Source organism: Malaya genurostris, chromosome 1, assembly GCF_030247185.1.
Source record: "Malaya genurostris strain Urasoe2022 chromosome 1, Malgen_1.1, whole genome shotgun sequence".
NCBI lineage: Eukaryota > Metazoa > Arthropoda > Insecta > Diptera > Culicidae > Malaya > Malaya genurostris.
The window spans coordinates 116,203,453-116,227,329 of record NC_080570.1 but is presented as its reverse complement, the minus strand read 5'-3'; the positions used below and the strand labels follow the sequence as shown (position 1 = coordinate 116,227,329).

General features: G+C 36.0%; 1 protein-coding gene and 1 non-coding gene across 9 annotated transcripts in view; one reads left to right on the top strand and one right to left on the bottom strand.

The window, feature by feature from the left end:
• LOC131425526 (histone deacetylase 4) overlaps positions 1 to 23,877 on the top strand; it is a 182,430-nt gene that overhangs the window by 58,522 nt on the left and 100,031 nt on the right. The window contains exons 1-2 of one of the 8 annotated variants that reach the window (XM_058587474.1): positions 16,340 to 16,844; positions 17,962 to 18,409. The exons of 5 other annotated variants lie outside the window; for them this stretch is intronic. In XM_058587474.1, the coding sequence (XP_058443457.1) occupies positions 18,391 to 18,409 (19 nt within the window). In that variant the 5' untranslated portion in view covers positions 16,340 to 16,844; positions 17,962 to 18,390. Of the gene's footprint in view, positions 1 to 16,339; positions 17,311 to 17,961; positions 18,410 to 23,877 lie in introns of those variants that run through there. 2 more of the 8 variants (XM_058587472.1, XM_058587475.1) reach the window with 2 other exon arrangements.
• On the bottom strand, positions 2,572 to 2,645 carry Trnan-guu (transfer RNA asparagine (anticodon GUU)). Its single transcript has one exon. It is a non-coding gene; the product is annotated as a tRNA-Asn (tRNA).

Below are 23,877 nucleotides of genomic sequence, written 5' to 3'. Positions count from 1 at the left end.
GATAAACGTATACTGAAGGCGTTCGAGCAAAAGAAGGAGGTTTCAGTTCGGGATGTGGCCAAAAAAGTGGGCACTTTGAAGTCAAATGTTCTTCGTGCTAAAAAACGTTTGAATCTTTGAACCTATAAGAAGCAGAAACAATCAAAACGTAGTCCGAAACAAGAAGCATCGATCAGGCCGAGAGTTCGAAAGCTGTACAATACGATTCTTGCTGGAAATTTGAACTGTATAATCATGAACGACGAAACCTACGTGAAACTCGATTACAAATCCTTGCCAGTCCGAGACATCGATTGAAGTCGTAAAATTTGGTAAGAAAGCTATGGTCTGGCAAGCAATTTGAAGCTGCGGTAAGATTTCGAAACCCTTCATCACCACTGCTTCAATGAACAGCGAAATATACATCAAGGAATGTTTACAAAAACAACTTCTACCCATGATTCGAAGCCACAAAGATCCTGTTGTATTCTTGCGAGATTTTGCTTCTTGCCACTACTCGAAATCAATGGTAGAATGGTATACTATCTAAAATGTCACTTTCGTCCCAAAAGACATGAATCCACCAAATTGCCCACAACTTCGACCAATTGAGGAATTTTGGACATTAACGAAGGCACATCTTAGGAAACATGTCTCGGCAGCCGAAACCATTCAACAGTTCGAAAACTATTGGAAGAAAGTGTCAAAACTTGTCGCCAAGAAGTCTGTACGGAATTTAAAGGGGAACGTTCGCAAGAAGGTATAAATTTGAATATCTAACACTTGTGAATTATTTACAGCAAAATCAAATTGCATTTCGGCTGTACCGGCTGAGGCAGGTCAAAATACATAGATGATAATGCCTTTAAAGCGAATTGTCATCACCGTTTCAGTGACAGTTGTTCTTGTTTTCGTATTATTCACGCTCGGAAATGTCTGTTTATGTGCCCAATTCTCGCCATTTGTGGGAAGTTTTACTTTTCTGTTACGATTTGAAAAAAATGCTGCCGAAGCGCATCGAATGCTCTCAGAAACTTACTGTGATGCTGCTCTGAGTAAAAGAACATGTCGGGAGTGGTTTCAACGTTTAAAATATGGTGATTTCGATGTCGAAGACAAACATGGTGGTGGAAGAGAAAAAACCTTCAAAGAAGAGCTTGCCGAACCGTTGGGAGTGAGTCGGCAAGCCATTTTAAAACGTCTCAAGCCCGTGGGCATGATTCAGAAAGAAGGAAACTGGGTGCCGTACGAGTTGAAACCGAGGGACATCGAGCGCCGTCTATTTGTATGTGAGCAACTGCTTCAAAGACAAAATCGTAAGGAGTTTTTACATCGAATCGTAGCCGGTGATGAAAAGTGGGTTCGATACGATAATCCTAAACGCAGAAAATCATGGGAAAAGCCCAGGCATGCTACTTCGTCGAAGGCAAAACCGAATATTCACGGCGTCAAGGTTATGATTGATATTTGGTGGGACCAGCTCGGTGTGATTTACTACGAGCTCTTAAAACCGTGTGAAACCATCACATGAGATCGCTAGCGAACGCAACTGATGCGCCTTAGTCGCGCGCGCTAAAAGAAAAGCGGCCACAATATCAAGAGCGACAAACATGACAAAGTCATCCTCCAACACGACAATGCTCGGCCTCACTTCGCAAAAGTGGTTAAAAATACCTGGAAACGCTGAAATGGGAAGTCTTGCCCCACCCGCCGTATTCCCCACATGTCGCCCCTTCTGACTTCCTACTATTCTGTTCGATGGTACACGGCCTGGCAGATCAACATTTTCAATCCTTCGAAGAGTTGGAAAAATGGATTGCTTCATGGATAGCGTCAAAAGAGGACTCCTTTTTTCGAGCTGGGATCCGAAAATTGCCGGAAAGATGGGAGAAAGTTGTCGCTAGCGACGGGCAATACTTTGAATAATGCATCTGTAAGCACTTTTTCGCAATAAAGCTTTTAGTTTTGAAAAAAAAACGGCGGAAGCAATGTTGTACACCTGATAGTATTCCTTTATTTTTATGTTTTTCTGATACGCGTAAAAGATTTCAAATTCCAACCCGTTCAAACACGTCTGATTTTAGTTCTAATACTTTCTGTATTCTCTTTTACATTACAGGTAAGGATTCCGATTTCAGCGTCATCCGCTGATTGTTGGCCAAGTAAACTACGAAACAGTGGTGATGCTCGTTTGATTAGATTATTAATTAGCACAAAAACAAATCCAAAAGATTCGTTGATATATCAAATCATTTAAATTTTGGCTGTATCTTATTTTATCTACCTCCTGTTCTGTCAGTTGTTTGACCTAATTTTGTTAGTTCAAAGCGTGCTTCAAATTCTGGTATCCGTAGTTGGTTCGAATGATATTATAGCAAAATGTGGCCAACCAAAGTTTTTTAACACTGACCAACCCGGACATAAAATGTGAGTATGTATTGATCCTAATAAAAAAACATAAATCGTACGTTACAACTTAAACTAGGGCAGGTGCTAGGAACTTTTTAATGTCAAAACAAAATTTAAACATGCGCTAATCTCTCTTAACAACATCAACATGAGCCGTTGTTTTTCGCTGTAAAAAAAACTTTCCGCCCCCGGGTGGGCTCGAACCACCAACCTTTCGGTTAACAGCCGAACGCGCTAGCCGATTGCGCCACGGAGGCTGTCTGCTTGCTGTCAGTTTTCCCGATTCGATTGCGAGTGGTAATCAGTATGCCTGTTTTGGGACACAAACGTGCCCTGCAACTGTTAATGATTGCAATGATCACGATATTCTAGCAATGTGTACGTGTGTATCAAAGTTATCGTTCAACTGACAGCAATGAACGTTGGTAGCATTCGGAAAGTTTTCAACTGGTTCACAAATTACGCAAGACAAACATAGCGAGGCATGTTCGTAACTCTCACAATTAATTAAGTCTGAATCCTTTCAAACATAAAAGTGGATAAATTTGATGTTATTATTATTTTTCTGTAAAAAGTATTCTGCCATGTCAGGAACAAAAATTTGATCGATTTTCATCCAACTCAAATATACGTAATGAAAATGAAGTCTGATAGTAATGAACGATAGTCTGATAGTGCATGCGAAACAGAGAAATCCTGGAGACAATTTTAAGCAGCACTAAACGAATATGACCGACATAAGTTCCGAAATTATTTAACAGCAACTTTTACTGATCATATTCGGGAAATACATTCAGGTGCATAACGTAATTATTGTTAGTATCTACTTTGTTGGTACCTTCCAGTAAGTACACACCTTCCAGTTCGCAAACCTAATTTCATCTGTTGTCCCTGACCTTCCTGGTAAATGTAGCGCTCAAGCGGAAGGACCTGAACTTCTCCCCAAACTGGCTCGTTACAGATGTTCCCAATCGCCAATTTGCAAACACCGCAAACATGAAAGAACGGCGTAACGGAACGCGGAAAATGAATCCTAGAGACTTGGAAACTCCTTAAAATTTAACTCAGATCCAGAAAGACACCAAGGTCTTTCACAGATGATGGACGCTCCAGAACAATTTGAGAAATATTATAGTCGTACTTGATTACATTTGCGACTAGAAGAGATTACGGAGCATTTGGAGGCATTCGAAACCATTCTGTTTATATTACATGAATCAGGCAAATTCAACTGCTCTTGTAAAAATTCCGTGTCAGCTGTGGCTTTGATGATATAAACTAATTTGAATTCGTCGACGAGCGATAGTTTCATTCAGTTGATCGAAAAAATTTAAATCATTGAGATAGAGTAAAAGTATAAATTGTCCAAGGTGACTTCTTTGAGGAAATATAGAGGAAACAGCGAATTATAAGGCTGTACAGTCAAATATTTTCTGTTCGTCATTTCGCGACCAGTAAGACATATTTGATATTTAGAATCTCCAAATATCAATGGGAACGTGCTATTTGTTCTGATTCCTGATATGGTTTGAATGATCTTGTCAGACGCAGTGGATAAATCGGTGTAAATAGAACATACCTTATGATAAAAAAAGAACCGGAATTACGTAAAATTTTAATTTTTAATAAATTTCTTTATTATCGCCTTCAAAGTACTCTCCTCCTGCGGCAATACATGCATGACAACGCTTGATCCAATTTTCCATACAAGTTTTATAGGCCGCCGAAGGTATGGCCTTTAGTTCACGCAGCGAATTCTCTTTTATGGTCTCTATGGTCTCAAAACGCGTTCCCCGCAATGGCAATTTGAGTCTGGGGAAAAGGAAAAAGTCACACGGGGCCATATCTGGAGAGTACGGTGCTTGGTTGATGATATTGGTTGAGTTTTTGGCCAAAAACTGCGACACAACCAACGCACACACGACGCTTTTGAATGAAATTCATCTATTTTGGCACCAGCCGAGAAGCGACGCGTTTCAAACCCAAAACATCAGTTAAAATGTGTTCGGCTGATCCATAACAGATGCCTGACAACACAGCAATCTCTCTAATCGGTACAGAACGATTTTGCAACGCCATTTGCTTCGCCGATTCAATGTTTTCTTCAGTAACAGATGTTGTTGGGCGGCCAGGGATCTCAACATGATCCAAGCTTGTACGACCACCTTTGAAGCGTTTATGCCACTCGTATGCCTGTGTTTTTCCTAGACACGATTCACCAAAGGCTTTTTCAACGTTTCGGAACACTTAAATCCATTTGCAACACAAAATTTGATGCACGCACGTTGTTCTAAATTTTCATCCATTATAAAAATCGCCACATGAAAATTTTTCAACTTCAACATAGATGCTAAACAAAAACTAATCGTACGATATGCGTCAAAATTTAACAGAATGTGTATAAAAGTGTTGCCAACGTTGAGAGAATAAAAGTTTACCGATTGGACAAGCTCTGGAATTCCGGTTCTTTTTTGATCATAAGGTACTTGTAGTCGTTCTTGTACCGAACGTATGATAGAGGAAGTGTAGGAAACTAAATTTGTAGATGTCGAATGCGTTTGTATCCATGTTGAGTGAGATATTTAATCAGAACGATGTTGTTATAAAATATAAATGTGTTATAAAATCCAGAATTATAATTTTAAACAGTTTTGAACAGCTGTTCGGGAGTAACGGGGTAAAATGAGCAAGAAAACTGCAAGCAGTATACTCGATTTTCTCAAAGACCGCAAAATCGATTTTCTATAAAATTGTATCCAGATGCAACTTCCAATTCTGTAAGTACTGGTTGCTAAGTATAAAAACAATTCAATTTCAAGAGTGTATTTGTATTCATGACACTGAAATATCTTGCGAAATACTTTCAACTAGCCGTGTAATTCTTCAGTTGGGCAGGCCGTGTCAGTTTATGATCCAATATATTTATTTTGGCTATACCGGATCCATGTTCTCGGTTCCGGAAGTACCGGAAAAAGTGATCGTATACTTCCAACCGCTGAACCGATTTTCATCATAGATTCATATGAAAGGTATTGTGGTTGATGTACAGTTTTGTCCGAATCTGATTACCGGTTCCGGAGTTACAGGGTGAAGTGTGCTTTCAATTGTAACCTGTCATTTAGAGCGACAATGCGACTATATTTCTACTATATCGGTTCCCGCTCACCAGTACCGGAAAAAGTGGTCAAAAATTCAAAACCAGAGTTCACTAAATTTTCTCAGAAAGACCTCAATCGATTTTAAAAAGTTCTGTTTTAAGGTTTTATGGTGCCATTGAATTTCATCCGAATCCGATTTCCGGTTCCGGAACTACAAGCCTGCATGTAAAAAAGCCATTCGATCAACGTAACGTAAAACTATTTTATGTATAATCCAAACCATATTCTGTGACGTTTGACGAGTATAGCGAATTTTATAGTTAGTTTATGGTATTCAATTATGAGAGAGACGCAACAATGCAAAAGCGATTTTTTTTAATTTTTTTTTTCGAATTTGTATACAAAATTTATCTAAACTCAAAAAGTTCCCTCCCGTGGTTGGTGGGCTTGACGGTATTGCAAACATCATCAGATACAATCAATTACAGTTAGAATTAAATATAGATATATGTTACAGCTTTAGCTTAATTATTGAATTCAATTAATGAAATACGGAACGACTTGAATAAGATGTTGATTGCATTACGTTCCAAACATCCGGGATTTGGAGAGGCCGGTAGGGCTTAACTGAGCTCTGTTTTATGTTTCATTTTCATACTACCGGCCCTTATTACCAGTGTGAAATGGAAATTAAATGGAGTGAACGTATCACAATTGGGTTTCACACGTTGACACGAACGGTAAATGCAGTCCATATTCGACGTTTATTGGTGGTTTGTGTAGCATGGAATACTGTGGAATGAGATAGAATATTGTAGAATAGAATAAAATAATACAGACTGAACAAATGAGCAAACCATTGATAGCTGTCAAACGATGTTCATCCAGATCATTTTGTGAGGTTGTGTCGTTTTCATGTGAGACCTGATGGGTGAGATGATATGTGAGTGAAGTGTAAGAGGAAGTGTATGCAAGAACGGTAATGAAGGCCACCGTTTCAGCTCAGGACAAACGATCGATCAATAGTAGAGATAAAAGTAGGGTAACGGTACCCTCATTTATCTCAGCTCCATTAGTCATCTCATATACGAAAACCATTAGTTAGAGTGAGACCTGTTGTCTCTGTGCGATAGATTGACTTCAAAAGTAAGATGAAATTAGGAGCATTCGCTTCAAGTTTTCGCGTTGCTATAACAACAGTATTGAACCATTTTCGAACTACTTTTTCTGCGGTAGTGCTTCACAAATCCGAAGCAAAGATATTGTATTCGATTTGATCACAATGCTTTAATTGAAAATCGAGTAATCGCTAAAATAATATGGTGACACTACTGATGAGATGATTATTGGTACATTAACCCTAGTCAGAATCTATTAGAATAGAAACAGTAGCTCAAAGTTACGATATTTGCTTGTAGAGTACATGTACATGTACATGTATGTATGTATGTATGTATGTATGTATGTGAGTATGTTTGCGTGCATATGTAGATGTATATGTATGTGTAAATTGCATTTGTAAATAATTATTAACACAACATTTCTATTCCATATGAAATTAATTCACACTGAGAAAACTGGAAAATCGAACTAAGAGAAGCTCTTAAACTTGGAAAAGAAGGAGAATGATGCAGGATACCAGAAATATAAAAAAGAAACGAATAAATAACACAAAAGAATAGATAAGTATGTAAAAGAAATACATCAAGTACCCAACAGGTAAACCCATTTAAAAGCTTATTATTATTGTTATTACTATTACAATTATTTCCACTACATTCCATACAGACCATTACAGGAACCACATACCACAGTTTACATTATCACAAAACCAGATCTACGACCATTGTCATTACCAAACCAACAACTAAACTATACAACTTTATTCTATTTTTCTAAATAATTTTAAAAGTTGTGCGTCTTGTTTTGTCTTTGAAATGTATGAAACGTCGAGATCTGGTGTTTGTCAATCGGAACTTCTATCCACCTTGATTTCAGATCTTTTTATATGTCTCGTGCTGTACCAGTCATCATAGAGTTGTCTTGATAAAGTTTGTGGTTCTCACAGTTTCCCAACAAATGCTGTGGAACTGTGGAAGAAAGTTCTACGATCAACACCAATAATACCAATGTCATCCGCAAGGCCAGACAGCACATGAGACTTAGTGTGCTGATCCCGCTTCTTCGTATCGCACCTTCAAACGCTATATCAAGCATCCAGTTTGTGTCACAATTACATCGAATTTCACACCAACTATCTCAACGCATAATTTTGAACCATCAAGCGTCCTGCAGTCAGTCTAATCCGCTTTGTTGGAAAGCCATACTCCATCATGATTGGCCACAGTTCGTTGCGCTACACCGAATCGGGCATTGCATCTATGAACAGATGATGAGTCTGCTAGTTGTATTTCCGAAATTTATCAGGGATTAGCAATATAATTTGAAACGAATCGAATTTTACCAAAGTCTGGCAAATTTACATAATTTACTCGTTTAAAATTCGCACACAAATGCATAATTTTAGCCAATTGTGTGAAAATTTAAAACATTACTGGCAGACGCAGTAGTTTAAACGAACATGTAGTTTTAATAAACGTGTAAAGTACTCGATTCCAGCACTCAGGTATATGACCCGTTCCGTATAGAATGTTTGCATCCGATGGATTTAAAATTACAGAGAGCGAATTTCAATCTCATTTGAACCATTCAACCGGAAAAGATGCAATTCCAATTGAATTGCTATTGCAACTAAGCCGTTCAATTTGAACCGCTACCCAACTTGAGAAACGCTCATTTCGAAATGCGAAAAACAGGATGGATGGTTTCTAATAGATCCCGAACTTTGGCCACACGGTTCACGATGCCTCCTGGAAGGCAGAAGAAAACAGCAGAAGTATATCACCGCAGTTGTGTCAGTAAAGTATGTAGCTAAAACAACGTTCTCTAACACATCCATCGGAAACATGACAACAAGTGCGCAAACAAACTCAGCGCAGTAGAAGCTATTTTTAGAACCCCTCACTTTCCAACTCACCAGAACGTGTCGAGGGAGCGTGGGGTATGAGAAAAAAATAATAATAACAACAACTACAACAACACGACATCAAGCGCTCGGTTCAACAACAAATACAACTTTGTTTTTCGATCGTTGTTTCGTTTGTACGATAACGATATTATGATGAACTATTATGGTGCAGAGCAAGTTCGCCGGACTGGTTTCGCATATGGGATGAAGTGGAAGTGGAACTCAGCCTGGCCCCGGTCGGTACACGTGCACACTAACAAGTTGATGAAGCAAGAATTTCGCGAAGAAAACATTTTTATCGCGGAAAAGTTTCGTTTATGCATAACTTGATTGCTTGCGCTGTAGGACTAGTTCTAGTGTATTATGCCGCATTTTTTTTCTTTCTTCTGTCGAGATGGTCTTTGTATAGAGTTCCAAATACCGAAGCTACGATCAAATAAAAATATCATCTCTAAATTTTGTATTTGTTGTATTTGGTTAATTAGTAGGTTTGATTGAGTCCATGATAATGACTTTATGGCCTACTTTGACCTTTAGATTGCAAACAAAAATGTAATCAATCCACTATTTGTTATTTTGTTTCCAAATTTAATTTCTTAGATCACTGTCGTCTCGTTCCGTGTGATGGATTTGTCATCGAAACTTCGTTTAACCACCATCCGGGAAAGTATGGCTCCACCAGGTGTTGTTACCGGCTGTCAATGACAGCCTGTCATAATTGCTTCTATTTTACATCATCCGTATTTCGGTGTTTGCAAGCCAAAAATAATCTGTCATCATAACCCCATCATCAATAAAATATCGTCTCTGTGTGAACGGCCCATTTGTCGTCGAACGTGTATGGATGTAACGAAAGACTGTGTGTGTGTAAAAACAGTTTTTGCACGGACACTTCGCCTCCAACTCTTCGTTTAGACCAAGCTGATCTGTCCAAATGCAAACATTCTATAAATAGACTGATGGCTTTTGCGACTTCGTGCGGCTGTGCTGTGTCTCCAAGCCTAGCCTGCCGCCCCCATCTTTGTTTTGTTGGGTATTTTCTACAATACCTCTAAACACTGCTTTGTGATAGGATAGTTACGAGCTCTTCGATTCCATAGATTACGACCAGTGCCGTTCGTAGGCGGTACTCGAATATAAACTGAACCCTTTTAATTTAGTTTGGCTAAGTAAACTATTCGAGAGCAATCAATAGTTGATAAAACGTCCGATAACATTTTTTTTCGATGAAATTTAAATATTGAAAGAACACTTCGATACTTTAGATAAGCCCCTAGTATACGATGTTCCTACTTGTTTTTGACATCAGACAACGGGCGACTTTTCGGACAAAGATCTTTCAAGGGCTATAAAATGTGTTTAGAAGAAATTACTATGCTTTACACTCAGTCTTCGATGCGTCAGTACGTTAGCTATTCATTGCACACAGTCAACTTGAAAATTTATCACGCGCAGACAAGGCACAGATTAAACGTAAAGTTAAAATCAAAAATAGTATTTTAATTTTTTTACCATACATTTTTAAACATTTCTCAAACAACAATTTTTCAACTAATTAGATGTAAAATCGAGCCAGAACAATTGTGCTACTTTCTATCTTCCAGACGCGACAGACAGCTTAAGTTTGCCGGGTCATTGCGCTAATCTAATTTCTGTTACCGGAGATATATTGGTATAAGTGACGTAAGCGACAAAACGCGTTGTTTTTACCGATCAATTTTCTCAGAGATTGCTCGAGGCGATTTAAACACATTCCCGAAAAAAAACGTTCGTTGTAGTCTCAACACCTTTCTTTTAAGGCTTGTTCGCGACAAAATCTGGACAGATTAAGTTCAGAATAAAAGAAATTTGCTGTTAGTTCAATCCAAGATGCATTTTTATCCATTTAATTGTACATTATTAGTCATCTTAAAACTAGTCACAGTTATTTAATTAAGCTGAATGAAGATACTACGAGCTTTTAAGATTACTCCAGCCCTTAGGGTCTGTGCAGAAAACTCTGCAATCGATTTTACTGCTTTTGACGTTCACGAAACTCCGGGCAGTTGTGGATTCGCCTCTTTCGGTACAACATGAACTCTATTATACCATTCCAAAACATCTTCGGCACACAGAACCACCCGCGATCCCATTTCAACCAGAATATTAGTTGATTTTCTGAATTAGATTGGTTAAAATTCGGTACAACTAATCGATTGTTGTTTTAACTAAACTGTCATTTTTGTTTTTCGATTAGCAGAAACGATGGTTGAAACAACTAATTTAACTGTTTAAAAAAAAATGCTGTCAATTAGTGAGGATATATACCTTTCAATTTCAACAAATATTTTAATTGAAATAACTGGTGTTGTTATTGAAACAAAATTCTGTTAGTTGAAAAATAAATCGGTTTTATTTGTTTTAGACATTGCAAATAGTTGAATCAGCTCGAACAATGTTATTGATTTGCGAAAATAATCATAATATACTTACTGATACACATCATGATCTATTTGAAATAAGTTCGGTATGCTGAGATTCATGAAATAAATATCGTTGTTAAAATATAAACAGTATTTTATATTGACATTGACATTGAAAACCACCGATCACTGCTGATTTCAAGTGATCTTAACCAAGGAATAATTACGAAATCAGGACTCATCTGATCTCTAAGTAATTTTGATTTTTGTATATGATCATGATCATGTCAAGTCGAGATCAGTAAAGATCTAAATTCTAAAAAAATACTTCTGATTCTATCGGAAATGATTGATGTAGAAAAACGTTTTCAATCAGCAAAAGTGCCCGGAGGGGCAAGTAAATAGCGAAATTATTAAATTTACCTAAAATGAGTATTGAAAGATGATGCCTTCAAACGGTTGAACTAAAGTTATGCACTGATAATTTTAGTCAATTTATATGAGCTTGGGTGCACCAACCGCTGGGAATTGGAATTTTGCGACGGCAATTCAAACGCGTCATACAATCGCAGCGCGTTCTGTGTGTTACTTTTATAAATTAAATTCATGTCAAAAATCGTTTTATTGCTAATGCATGAACATCATCATCGGTATCAAACAGCTGGAAGTAAAACAGTCTGTTGGAAGTAAATCAATGATCGAATTTGAAGCATAAAATTTTTGCGCATACCTGAAAGATTACGAGATGATCATTCATTAACATTTTCTAATTTGTCACCAAATATTTTTAATCTAAACATGGTTAACTGTATCATAACACCGCTGTTAGATAAACACTTGTTATCATAAATTTCTCAAATCGAATGAACACAATTTCACCAAACCCAAATACTCGATACAAACCCGGTGAACGACCACAACTAGGTTAAAACCGGGTATAAATAAACGATATAATAATAATAATAACTACTTGAATATATGCAAATCAAAAACCATATTGGTTTAATCAAAATGAAATTAGTTAAATCAACTATCGCAAAAATCAAAAACTGCGATATCGCGATTTTATGATCGAAGGGTTCTCCCTGCATAGTGACATGCTGCCAAATCAAGACAGAATAGCGAGGAAGCGCCATGGCTGCATAGGAATGGTAACAGTCATTTCTTTAGGAATTATTAATGGTATATTATTCCTTGCTTATCGTTCAGTTTGTGATGATGTTTTGGCTTGCTCGACCACAGCTGCATATTGCCTGCCAACCCACATATTTTTTGGGGAAACGGCCTTTTTCTTTGTACTGAAATGCTGCTCTATTCCGCTCCGTTGTATGGCAGTATAAAAATGACAATCCCTGAAACTGATTAAAGTCTTCCAGCACATATGTTTCATCATCCATTATCACACATCACAGATGTTTTTAGATTTTAGAAAAATTCACAGATTTCTTCAGGTATGATTCTAATGATTTTTTTTAAACTGACAGATTTCGAAGACATTTCACTAAGATTTTTACAGATTTTCATGTAATTTATGCATTACAGAAGGTAAACACATTTCTCATATTAAGACACATATTTTGATTTGTCAACTCTGCGCTTGCGAGCCCGGGTTTTAGCCGTCACATTTTGTTTCTCATTACGGTTCGGTAAAAACAGGGTTAGTACAAATATTTTGATTAAAAGTTTTTTTTCTTCAATCACCATATAACGAACTGCAATTTCCTTGAAAGTTGTTCATAAATTTCTAATGTTCGTAGATCTTGTTGGTAAATATGTTCAAATAATCTCTCATTAGTTATACCGGTGCTCAGTTTCCGATTTCAGAAATACCCCGGGTCAAAAGCAACGACACGCGAAATTGTCATGAATTTTTTACAGATATCTTTTGAAGGTATGAAGAAATAGGGCAATTTTTGGCAACGCCATCTATGATCAGTTCCGGGACTTATTGATCCACGTGTTACACAGTTTTCACAACTCAAAAAATGATCGTTATTTCAATTTTATTACTTATTTTTTCAATGCACAGAGCGCGTTTTTGTATTCACATTCAGATATCTTAATTCGTATTTTTTCATGTGCAAATCAGGCCTTCCACCACGGTTATAAACTATACTGAACTTATTGAAATCGGTTTAATCATCTCCGAGAAAATTGAGAAGATAGAAAAGTTATTGAAAGGTGCTCACACACAGACATTTTCAGATTTTGTCGAGCTGAGTCGAATGGTGTATATCAGCACTATTAAAACCAAGAACATCTTTATAATCGTTTCACTACAATCAAAAGTAAAAGTAAACAAAAAGAAACTGTAACTTTCTTATACGGCCATTTCGATAGTTCCACGACAAAAGGGCCTAACTACAAATGAGAGCCTCTCTTTGTTTACTTTCTCTTTTAAAAATTATGGAGTCACTGCAATTTCTTTTTTTATCAATCAGCATGTGTTTTTCGCGTAAATATTCTTCGTTGTGTTTAGTTTTCATTAAATTAGTTTAATGACCGTCGTTTTTAATGAATTAAAATTAAAATTTTGAAACTGCATGACGAATCGAAGATAGCAATTGTATGGAATCTTAAAATTATGCCTTTAAATCTAAACGTGTGACAATCGATCAAGCATTCCATGAGATGTAGAAGTTTAGGTTCTTTAAAGTTTTTGTCATTATTTATGGTACTTCCAGAAACGGTATTCAGAGACCAGCATAACTAAAATTAGTTCATATGTCCATGAATTAGTATGACAAATAAATTGAAATAGTTTTGAGCCCAACTTTGAAGAATTTTTGATCTTCTACGACGATTTGAATTTTAAAAATTCATCACCCTGTAATTTCAAAAATGGAAGTTGGAATCGGATAAAACTCACCAATTATGTATGGGACCATTAGTTTATTTTAATTTTAATTTTTGTTTATTAAACTCGTTTGGCCCTTCTTTTAGCTTCTCTTTTCCCGATACTTTCGGAAATCGGTGTAGCCGAAGTCAGTTAAATTCGTTTAATGTATTGTTAACCATTTCTTTAGATTCGAAACTTTTGAAAATCAGTGTATCCTAGGAGAAATCCGGGATTCAGAGATCGAAAATCGAATACCGGTAAAACTGAAATAAGTTTATTTGAACGTCGACTCTCAAAATCTGTGAGCCCGTTAAACCCGATAAATTTATGTGAAATTTTTACACTAATCACCCTGTGTTTCCTAAACCGGAAGTCGAATCTGACTGAAAAACAAGCAGTTTTCATGAGACCTTAAGACCTTTTATCTGAATGTTAGATGGACGATATCGGTTCAGCCATCTACTAGCAAAATGAGTTACCTTATTTAAATTTCATTACACATATCATCCTGTAAATCCGGAACCAGAAGTCGGATCCAAATGAAATTCAGAAACCATATATGAGAACATAGGATTGATCATATGAGTCATAGTATGTAGAAATCAGTCGAGAAAAATTGAAATTATTTTTCACACACAAATTTGCTTATCTCGACGAACTTCTTCGAATGGTATAAGGGTGCATGAAGTTGTGTTCTTCCAACATTTATTGTTGCAAGCAATATAAAGCAATGTAAATATGAAATTGTTTTGAATTTGAAAATACTGCCATCTTTTTAACACATATGTTATGTTCGAACGATTATGTTGCCAAAAACGAACCGTGCCAAAATTGAAACGTCACGAAAAAGGGTGCTGTGCATAGTCTTTTAGGTACCAAGAAACAATAGCATGAAACTGTATTGAAAATCGTGTTTCAAATTGCTCCGAAGCACCGCTTTACATCAAGCGCTTAATACTCCTACTACTTTTTTTTTTTATTCAGGCCTATTTGCGTGCAAGCTTTACGTGGCCGATTGAGCCGATTTTTTATATAATTTTTTTTTTTGAGTTGGATCTCGTTGTCACCCTTCTTCTAGGGGGAGAGGAGCTTCCATTTCCCTCCTGCGAGGATTGAGGGGCACTTCGTTCGTGGATCGTCTCGTCATCCATTGCCACATCGATGGTATTGTTGTTGGTTTCATTGCTAGTTACTGGAGATGAGCCTTGTTGTACATTGTTTGCAGTTGCTGGTTGGTTGGATGGTAAGTTGTTCACTGCAGCTAATGCACTTTGTTCTATAGGGGATACGTTGGATGGTTTCGTTGAAGGAGATGCTTCACTGTTGTTGGTGACTGTTACAGGTGTACTGGGGTTGCTTTGGGTTGGTGTGACGGAAGCACTGTTGTCCTTTGGTGTAGTTGTCTCCTTGTCCAGTTTATCACATGGCTTACCGTAGTGAACAGCTTTTTGACAATACTGACATGTGGCCATCTGATTGTCATAGGTAACAAGTGATTTGCACAGGATTCTTGTATCTTGACCGAAAATCACATAAGAAGGTATAGGCTTCTTCAAGTGTATGCGTAATACACGTACGCCATTTAGAATACCGGGGAAAAAAATCTTCCACTTTTCTTTTTCGATAGAGAGAATCTCTCCGTATTGGGACATAGTTTTGCGAATATAATAATCGGTGACGCTTGAGTGAAAATCATGCACACGCACTTCTATAGCACTATCATCCATATATACTGGAATGTTGTACTTTATGTCCTCGTGCTCCACATAGTGCACATTGTTATTGTCTTTTGCGAATTGAATTGCATCCAACTCTTTATAAAACTGGATGTAAACAACATTATTCGTCTTATTGCATTGAAGTAAATGCACACGTTTAATGTCAAGATGCATTTGCTCCTTAAGCAAATCTTCAAGTTCTCGTATCGAAGGTCGAATTTTGCACTGCCTAAAGTCAACAACAATTGTATTCTTTCGTGTCGGCGGTAGCTTTTGTTCGTTTGGTTCACTCATTTTCGAGGTCTATTGTTCACTACACAATACTGTACTTGGTTTCTTCTGTTTCCAACGTAAGCGGTTTTGTTTTATCGACTGACTTGGATGAGATTTAAAACCGAACTGAATACTCCTACTATTTGAATTAGGCGAAAAGTCGTTTACACAAAAATATCTAAATCTCCATTAAAAATAGACGGATTTTAACAGTCTATGGCTTGTTGGAAAGCTATTACCGTGCGGCATCTATTTTGTTTTCAAGATATTGGAAAAAACTGAAAATTTTGACATAAAACTTCGTATAACTCAAAAGGTAATCATCCTATCTCTACCATTCAATAGCGTTCAGGGTGACGGGGTGACCTTTCATTTGCGATTAGTTTGATCAAAATCGGTCTAGTCATCTCTGAGATCTCGAGCTCTTTGTTGACAACACACACACACACATACATTTTCTGAGTTCGTCGATCTGAATCGATTGGTATATGACACTCAGCCCTTGGGGCCTCGGGAATTTTTTCTAAAGTTTGAGCGAATTCTATACCTATTTTTTCTGTTTATTTATTAATTTATTATTACATAAATTCGCGTTCAAACAGAGCAAATGGTCAATTCGTTTGGAAATCATTTTAATAAAAGCAAAACTTAGTATCATAGACCAGTAATATGCTCAAATCTCTGCCTGTTGGGCCCGTTGTGCATCGAATGTTCCTTGCTCCTACATATTGGTTTACACTTTCTTCTTTCGGCGGCTCACAGCACTATCACTGTTTCGCCTGCCACACGCACATACTTTGGCATACTTGGTGGAGCAGCCGGTTCCCCATCCGCGCGATAACCGAGCCGCACTCACACAACGACAAGCACTGAAGCCGAATGGGCCGAAGCGATCGCGAAAAGAACGGTACTCTCGCGCTAAGCAAGTTTTCCTATATTATCTCCAGTCTCGAGAACCAGTTTGTCACGAGTGGACGTGTTTTTTGGTCTATGTTGCGTAGTGTTTTTAGTAGCATCGCGTCATAAACAGCCGTCAATCTCGTTGTGCTAGTGTGTAGAATCCCCATACCAGGAATGCCGTTTGTGATGCTTCTATAGGTGTGTGCTGATGCTGATACCGACTGCGTATCAGAGTTTTGTCCTGCAACGTTGGACAGAGAGCGAAAAGAGTTGTGTAGTGTGTTGCCACGTGCGTGTGTATGTGCGCTCTGCTGATAAGCGACGTAGCTCTGTGTTTGCCGTCGGCTATCATTTATTTTACGAGCGCTCGGTGGTGCGGTTCATTCCTGATAGAGCCTGTTTTGGCGCAGTACTTTGACAGTATTTAGCGATTCCTAAGATTTTTTTGAATGAATTTTGAAACTAAATAAAACAAGTTGCGAAAGTTTGCGAAGAGTAGGCCACGGTGAGAATATCCGTCCGAATGAGTGTATGAATATTGGTGACTATTTTCAATAAACAAAAAGAAGAAATGCTAATTTTTCAGTCGGCCAAATACGGCAGTAGCGAAATGTGCGGAATTTGAAGATTCGTGTGGAACCGCACACAAAAATGGCACAGTGAGGTGAAGAGAATTCAAAGACGAAAACCTGCTTAGTTCATTGGTTATGATAGCGGTTAATGCGTTTTGATGGGTTTAAGAAAAAAAATCAAACGATCATGGCAATAAAACAAGAAACTGGACGAACTAGATTTTGTGTGTGTGTGTTAGATTATTTGAGAATATATTTTGTAGAGAAGACCTAAGCATTTAAATCGTTATATTTTTATGTTCCTTCATAAAGTTATTCCGTGGTATTGAATGGTGTTATAAAATATAACTTTTTTATGTTTCTCTTATTTTGATTTGCAAATATGAATCATTGGTACCCTGTCGAAAATAATCATTACATCGACATCACAAATTCCTTCTCTGACTGCTACTACTACTACTACTCGTATTTTGTTGTTTATCTGTTGAGAGATTTCGTTTGACCGCATTATCACTCGACGTCACCTTGTCAACGCACGATCGTCGGTCTGCTCGTTATCATTATGCAAATGGAGCATATAGGACATTTACGCATAAACAACATACATCTCGAACACACTATTGGACCAGTTGTTCGGGTTCTAGTGATTCAACGCACGAAGAAAGACGATATGACGGTACATAGCCGTATTCGATAGATGGTCCGGTATAGCAATAAATCTGGTTTATCAATATATTTTTCAGTTTTTTTAATGAGCTATAGTGATATTTGTCAGCGAAAAGATATTTAGGAATATCATAATAATTTGAGTTGAAATAAAACTTGGAAAATAGTGTATTTTTTCTTCTGGGAAAAGAAAAGTCAATTTTGTGCAAGTGAAAATCAAGAACGGTGAAGTGATCAAGCACAATTTTGTTAGTAATTTAGGATAGTCGAAAGAAAAAGTAAAAAGATCCTGTCGGTAGATAATAGATGTTTTGTGTCAACAAAAATAATGTCATGATTAACGGTGGTGGATTGAGGTTTCACTTCGAGTGCATATCATCGCACTGGGCATTTTTGTAAACAACATAATGCGCTAGTGCTGATAAAAAGTGTGTTTTTCGTTTTGACCGTAGACTGGTACAGTACAGTAATCGGTTTGCGTCAATCTTCCGTCGTTTATCGAAGAAATGCACGTTTTAAAATTAGGTAAGATTTTTTTTAATGTTACTTAGTGAAATATAAATTAATTTACATTTACATTGTTAGGATTTAAGTTGGGTACTCAGTCATCAGTAGTGACTTTTCAGTCCTAAAATTTACATGCTTCAACAATTATTCGATTTTTCTTTCTTATCTTTTTTTTAATAATAAAAAAACCTAATACACTGAAGATGAATATAAATTGTATTCGAAATACGTATATGTGATGTGACGTTCATTATACATTATTTATAGTGTTGTGAGACACATAGTGAATTTGTATAGTAGCGTGATATACTTATAACAGAATAAAATGGTAATATTAATTATTATCCTTGTAAAATCATTCTGTTCAAACACTCAAACGAAAAGTTAATAAAAATTCTTTTTGAGAACTTTAATTCGCATAAATCATATTCACTCGTTTCTTCTGCAGGAGCCATTTTTTGGTAGTCCTGGTTCATTCGAGTCAGGGTTATTCCACCTTAAACCATTTCGCCGAGAGGGTCATTTCGTTGAATCCTTTAATTGTCTTAATATTGTGATTGGAATTACTTTTAAATAAAGACAAACGAAAGATGATAGTATTTACTCCCGTTTTGTTGACATACAGTCGTACTTCTGAAATAATCCAGAAAGGATTGATTTTTTTAGATTGATTCATGTTCCTCGGAATGGATTCCCAAGAAATCTTGTCCACCAAACAGAAAAGCTGTATGGCATCCGGCGGAATTATTTTCAACCACGAATTGATCCACTGGGTTCCTGTTCCATGTCGTAAAAGGCCACATAAATAGGAGTTCCCAAGTCAAGGTGTATATCCGTGCCGATTGCTGAATAAATAAGTTATTTTTTTCTCAAATAACTATTTATTGGAATATGCGTTGAAATTAAATTATTAAGATTAAAATTGGGTGTTCAGCCACAAGTGGTGAATTTTCAGCCCTTTTATATATATGATTTGGTTATTACCATGAGGACATCATTTGCTTCCGCAATTCTGAGATTTTTTGTGTAGGGAAAATTCTAAACCTACTTGTATTGTGTAATGGGGAAATGGAACTTATATACTAACTTACTAACTAATACAGAGAGCGAATCGATTCAATTGAAGATTGCAATTTCTGACAACCAACGGGTAGATTTGGAAGATCAGAAATGAAAATATTATAGGGTAACGGCTCCCTATTTCATCTGAGCTCCTATTTCCATCTCATCCCTTCACCTCATAACTTTGAACATGAATAATATTTTAAAACCTACCTGAACCAAACTGTGAAATGTTTGAAAAAGAATAAAAAAGCTATTGTCACACTTTACTATTGAAAGAAATGATTTTAAGTTCTTCGGTTATCGTTTTTTTCATTTCAAATAAACTCACTTTTCAATTTAGGACACATTTTCGTCTCAAGATTTACAGTTCGTCATGTTTCTGATTATCTACCAATCGATTCGTCTCAAAACATGATCACTTTTTCGCACAATTACACTACCATTGAATGCTGGATGACTTCATAATTAGTAATGTTCTCTTGCTACTTGTTTATTTAACGATTTAATACTTTAAAAACTACCCGACAAATAATAAAAGTCTTCAAAAATATGAGATGAAAGTTTTTCACTTAGTTCACTTGATTGCGCTTTGTTTTCATCTCATTTGGTTTCGCAAAGTTGCCAAGTTATCTCATAATGTTACAAAACAAAAATTGTTTTTCTTCTTCAAAATCTCATCAAAAAGTATGTTTTTTGGTATCCGTGACATTAGTTTAATTATATTATTGATATTAATATTTCAATAAAACTGTTTTGGCTTCGAATATTACCAGGAAGAGCATGTTAAATACTAATGAAATAACCATTGTGGCAAATCTAGTAGCACTGGTTTCATTCAGCTAAACGTCAACATAACGCTGTGAAGTGTGTGTGTTTCATCGGCTGTGCACAGAGGTGCCAGATATTTTCATAGAAAATATATATTACGTTGCATAGAAACTCTATATCTGGTCTATCTGTTTTCACTAATAAAATGATGTTAAATCTGTTTTCACTAATAAAATCTGTTAACATCATTTTATTAGTGAAAACAGATAGACCAGATATAGACTTTCTATGCAACGTAATACATATTCTATGAAAATATCTGGCTTCAAATAGTTCAAATTGGTTCCAAATTTTAATATATATATATGTTTATCAGTGTTCATAATCAATTATCTACATAAAAGATTTTAACTTTAACATGTGATTTGTCCGTTGATTAATAAACTTTTAAAGAATCACTGCAATCAAATACTATAGATACTCAGAAAGAAAAGTCTATTTTTTTACTTCTTTCTTTCTATGAACCTGTACAAATCTGTTTAAAATTTAGGAAATCTTTACAAAATCGGTACTTCGATTTAAACCAGTATGCGAACGCAAAAATCTATACAATACATATAAATCTGTATAAATGGCATATCTGGCTCTACACTTTGTTTTAAGAAGGGCTAATGAATAAATAGTAACAATCACAGTTTTGTTTTTATTTAAAGTTCACCAAATTAACTTTTCAGTAAAATTTTAAATTTAAAGCGAAAGGTAACGGAAACGACTGAAAAAGTTTTAAACGTTGAAATGATTTCAAACTGGTTCTAAAAATATCGTATATTGTCTCATAGTTGGCATTAGGCCATTTTTAAGAAGAATTCTGACATTTTTAACCTGAGAGTGTAATTAGTGGAATATTTCGTTTTGATTGCTGTCGCCATTGCTAATTTATAGGATGAATAAAGGATCAACGATAGGATGGATAAAAATCCATTGAGATGAAATTAGGAGCAGAGTAGTGAACATTTCATAAGTGTTTTTTGCTGTTTAATGAACATTATTTTAATTTCCAAGCAATGTGAATCAAATCTCAATGTGGAGCAAGGCGAATGAAGCAGTAATATGAAATAGTTATAGTGATTTTAGTGGTTAAATCGAGGTTTGAAGGCGACGTCCTTACAAATGAGATGAAATAGGGAGCCCTTACCCTACAAGATTGGAGCTACACTCGAACCCTGCGGAACACCTGATAGCTAACCTGAGGAGTACAATCAGTTAAACAATTTTGAATCATTTTGATCAAATAAATAGGAAACTGGAAATCAGATATTTTTACTATTACACCTTTGTGCCAAACACTGTCGAATGCTTTTTCTATGTCTAGAAGAGCAACTCCAGTGGATAACCCAGAAGATTTATTTGCTTTTATCATGTTCGTTACTCTGACAAGTTGATGTGTAGTTGAATGTTCATGACGAAATCCAAACTGCTCTGGTAAAAAAATGAATTCTCATTTATATGAGATATCATTCTCAACAAGATAATTTTTTCAAAAAGTTTACTGATAAAAGAAAGTAATCGGTCGATAACTTGATGTTTCTGCTGGATTTTTATCAGGTTTCAGGATAGGAATTACTTAAGCGTTTTTCCATCTTTTTGGGAAGTAAGCTAATGAAAAACACTTGTTGAAAATTTTAACCAGGAGTCTCAAGGCAACATCGGGAAGATTTTTGATAAGAATATTAAAAATTCCATCATTCCCAGGAGCCTTCATGTTTTTAAGTTTCCTAATAATTGATTTAATGTCATCAAAATTCGTCTCAATAATGTCATCTTGTGATAACACTTGGGTTGAAATATGAGCATATTTCAATGAGACTTCATTTTCAATAGGACTCACAACGTTCAAATTAAAATTATGTACACTCTCGAACTGCTGAGCAAGATTTTGAGCTTTTTCGCCATTTGTAAGAAGTATTTGATTTCCTTCCTTGAGAGCAGGAATTGGTTTCTGAGGTTTCTTAAGAACCATAGAAAGTTTCCAGAAAGGTTTAGAATATGGTTTAATTTGTTCAACTTTTTTAGCGAAATTTTCATTTCGCAAAAGAGTAAATCTATGTTTAATTTCTTTTTGTAAATCCTTAACTATGTTTTTCATAGCAGGATCACGAGAACGTTGATTTTGTCGTCGACGAACATTCTTCAACCGAATGATCAGTTGAAGATTGTCATTGATGATAGAAGAATTCAATTTAGTTTGAGCTTTGGAAACTGAAAGATTTCTAGCTTCGATAATGTAATGATTCAAAATATCAATTGCTGTGTCGATGTCCGCAGAATTTTCTAAAATAGTTTCATGATCTACATGATTTTCGATGTGAGATCTGTAATCCAACCAATTAGCTCTATGATAGTTGAATATAGAACTAATTGGATTAATTATAGCTTCGTTGGAAAGTCTGAATGTTACTGGAAGATGATATGAGTCAAAGTCAGCATGTGTAATCGGTTCACTACAAATGTGATTTTGATCTGTTAGAACCAGATCAATTGTAGACGGGTTTTTCACGGAAGAGAAACAAGTCGGATTACTGGGATGAAGAACTGTGAAGTAACCTGTAAGCTGAGAGTTGATTATGAAGTATTCTACCATTACTGTTATTTTGCCTACAATTCCACTGGACATGCTTAGCATTTAAGTCCCCTATTACGAAAAATTCCGATCGATATCTTGTGAGTTTTTGCAAATCGCCTTTAAAGAAATGTAATTGTTCGTTGGTGAATTGGAATGGCAAATATTCTCCAGCGATGAAATAAATTCCATTGATGGTTTCAACTTCGATTCCCAAGCTTTCAATAACTTTAGTATTGAAAGAAGGTAAAATTCGATGTTTAATTTGCTGTTGGACAAAAATGGCAACTCCACCACCCATTCCAGTAAACCTGTCAAATCGATGAACCATATAATGTGGATTACTTTTCAATTTGACATTTGGTTTAAGAAAAGTTTCTGTCACAATGGCAATATGAATTTTGTGAACTTTGAGAAAATTATAAAATTCATCTTCACTCGATTTCAAAGATCGAGCATTCCAATTTAAAATATTCAAATAATTATTTAACATCACTGTTAAATTTTAAATTCATTATAATATTATTTACAAATTGCCATCCGATTTGAAATGCTTCAAAAAGTGATGAAGTCGAATTCATTCGGATGATCATTTGAAAAAGTTGATCTTGTAGGTAGATCATTTTATTTTCAGTTATATCGCCTAAATCAACTTCATTTAAAGAAGCGAATGGCATTGAAGGAATATTTGTAGGTAGACTGCCATTAGAAGAAGATGATATGGCCGATCTACCGATTAATAAATTGTTTTCGTTAGAAGATGAACTGCAAGGCGGTCCTGTGTTTTGATTATTTACATTAGAAGAATTAAGTGGTAGGTTTCTACCTGTTATACTAGCATAAGTGACAGAAGAAGATGAAGACAAGGTCAATCTACCTGTCAATAAATTGTTTTCGTTAGAAGACGAATTGGCAGGCGTACTTATTTTTTTGTTTTAAATTCAAAGAAATAAGTGCCTTAGAAGAATTAGGCGTGGCATTTGTAACGGTTTTTTGATTTTCAGGTATGTTCTGTAAATTTAAGGTCGTTGAT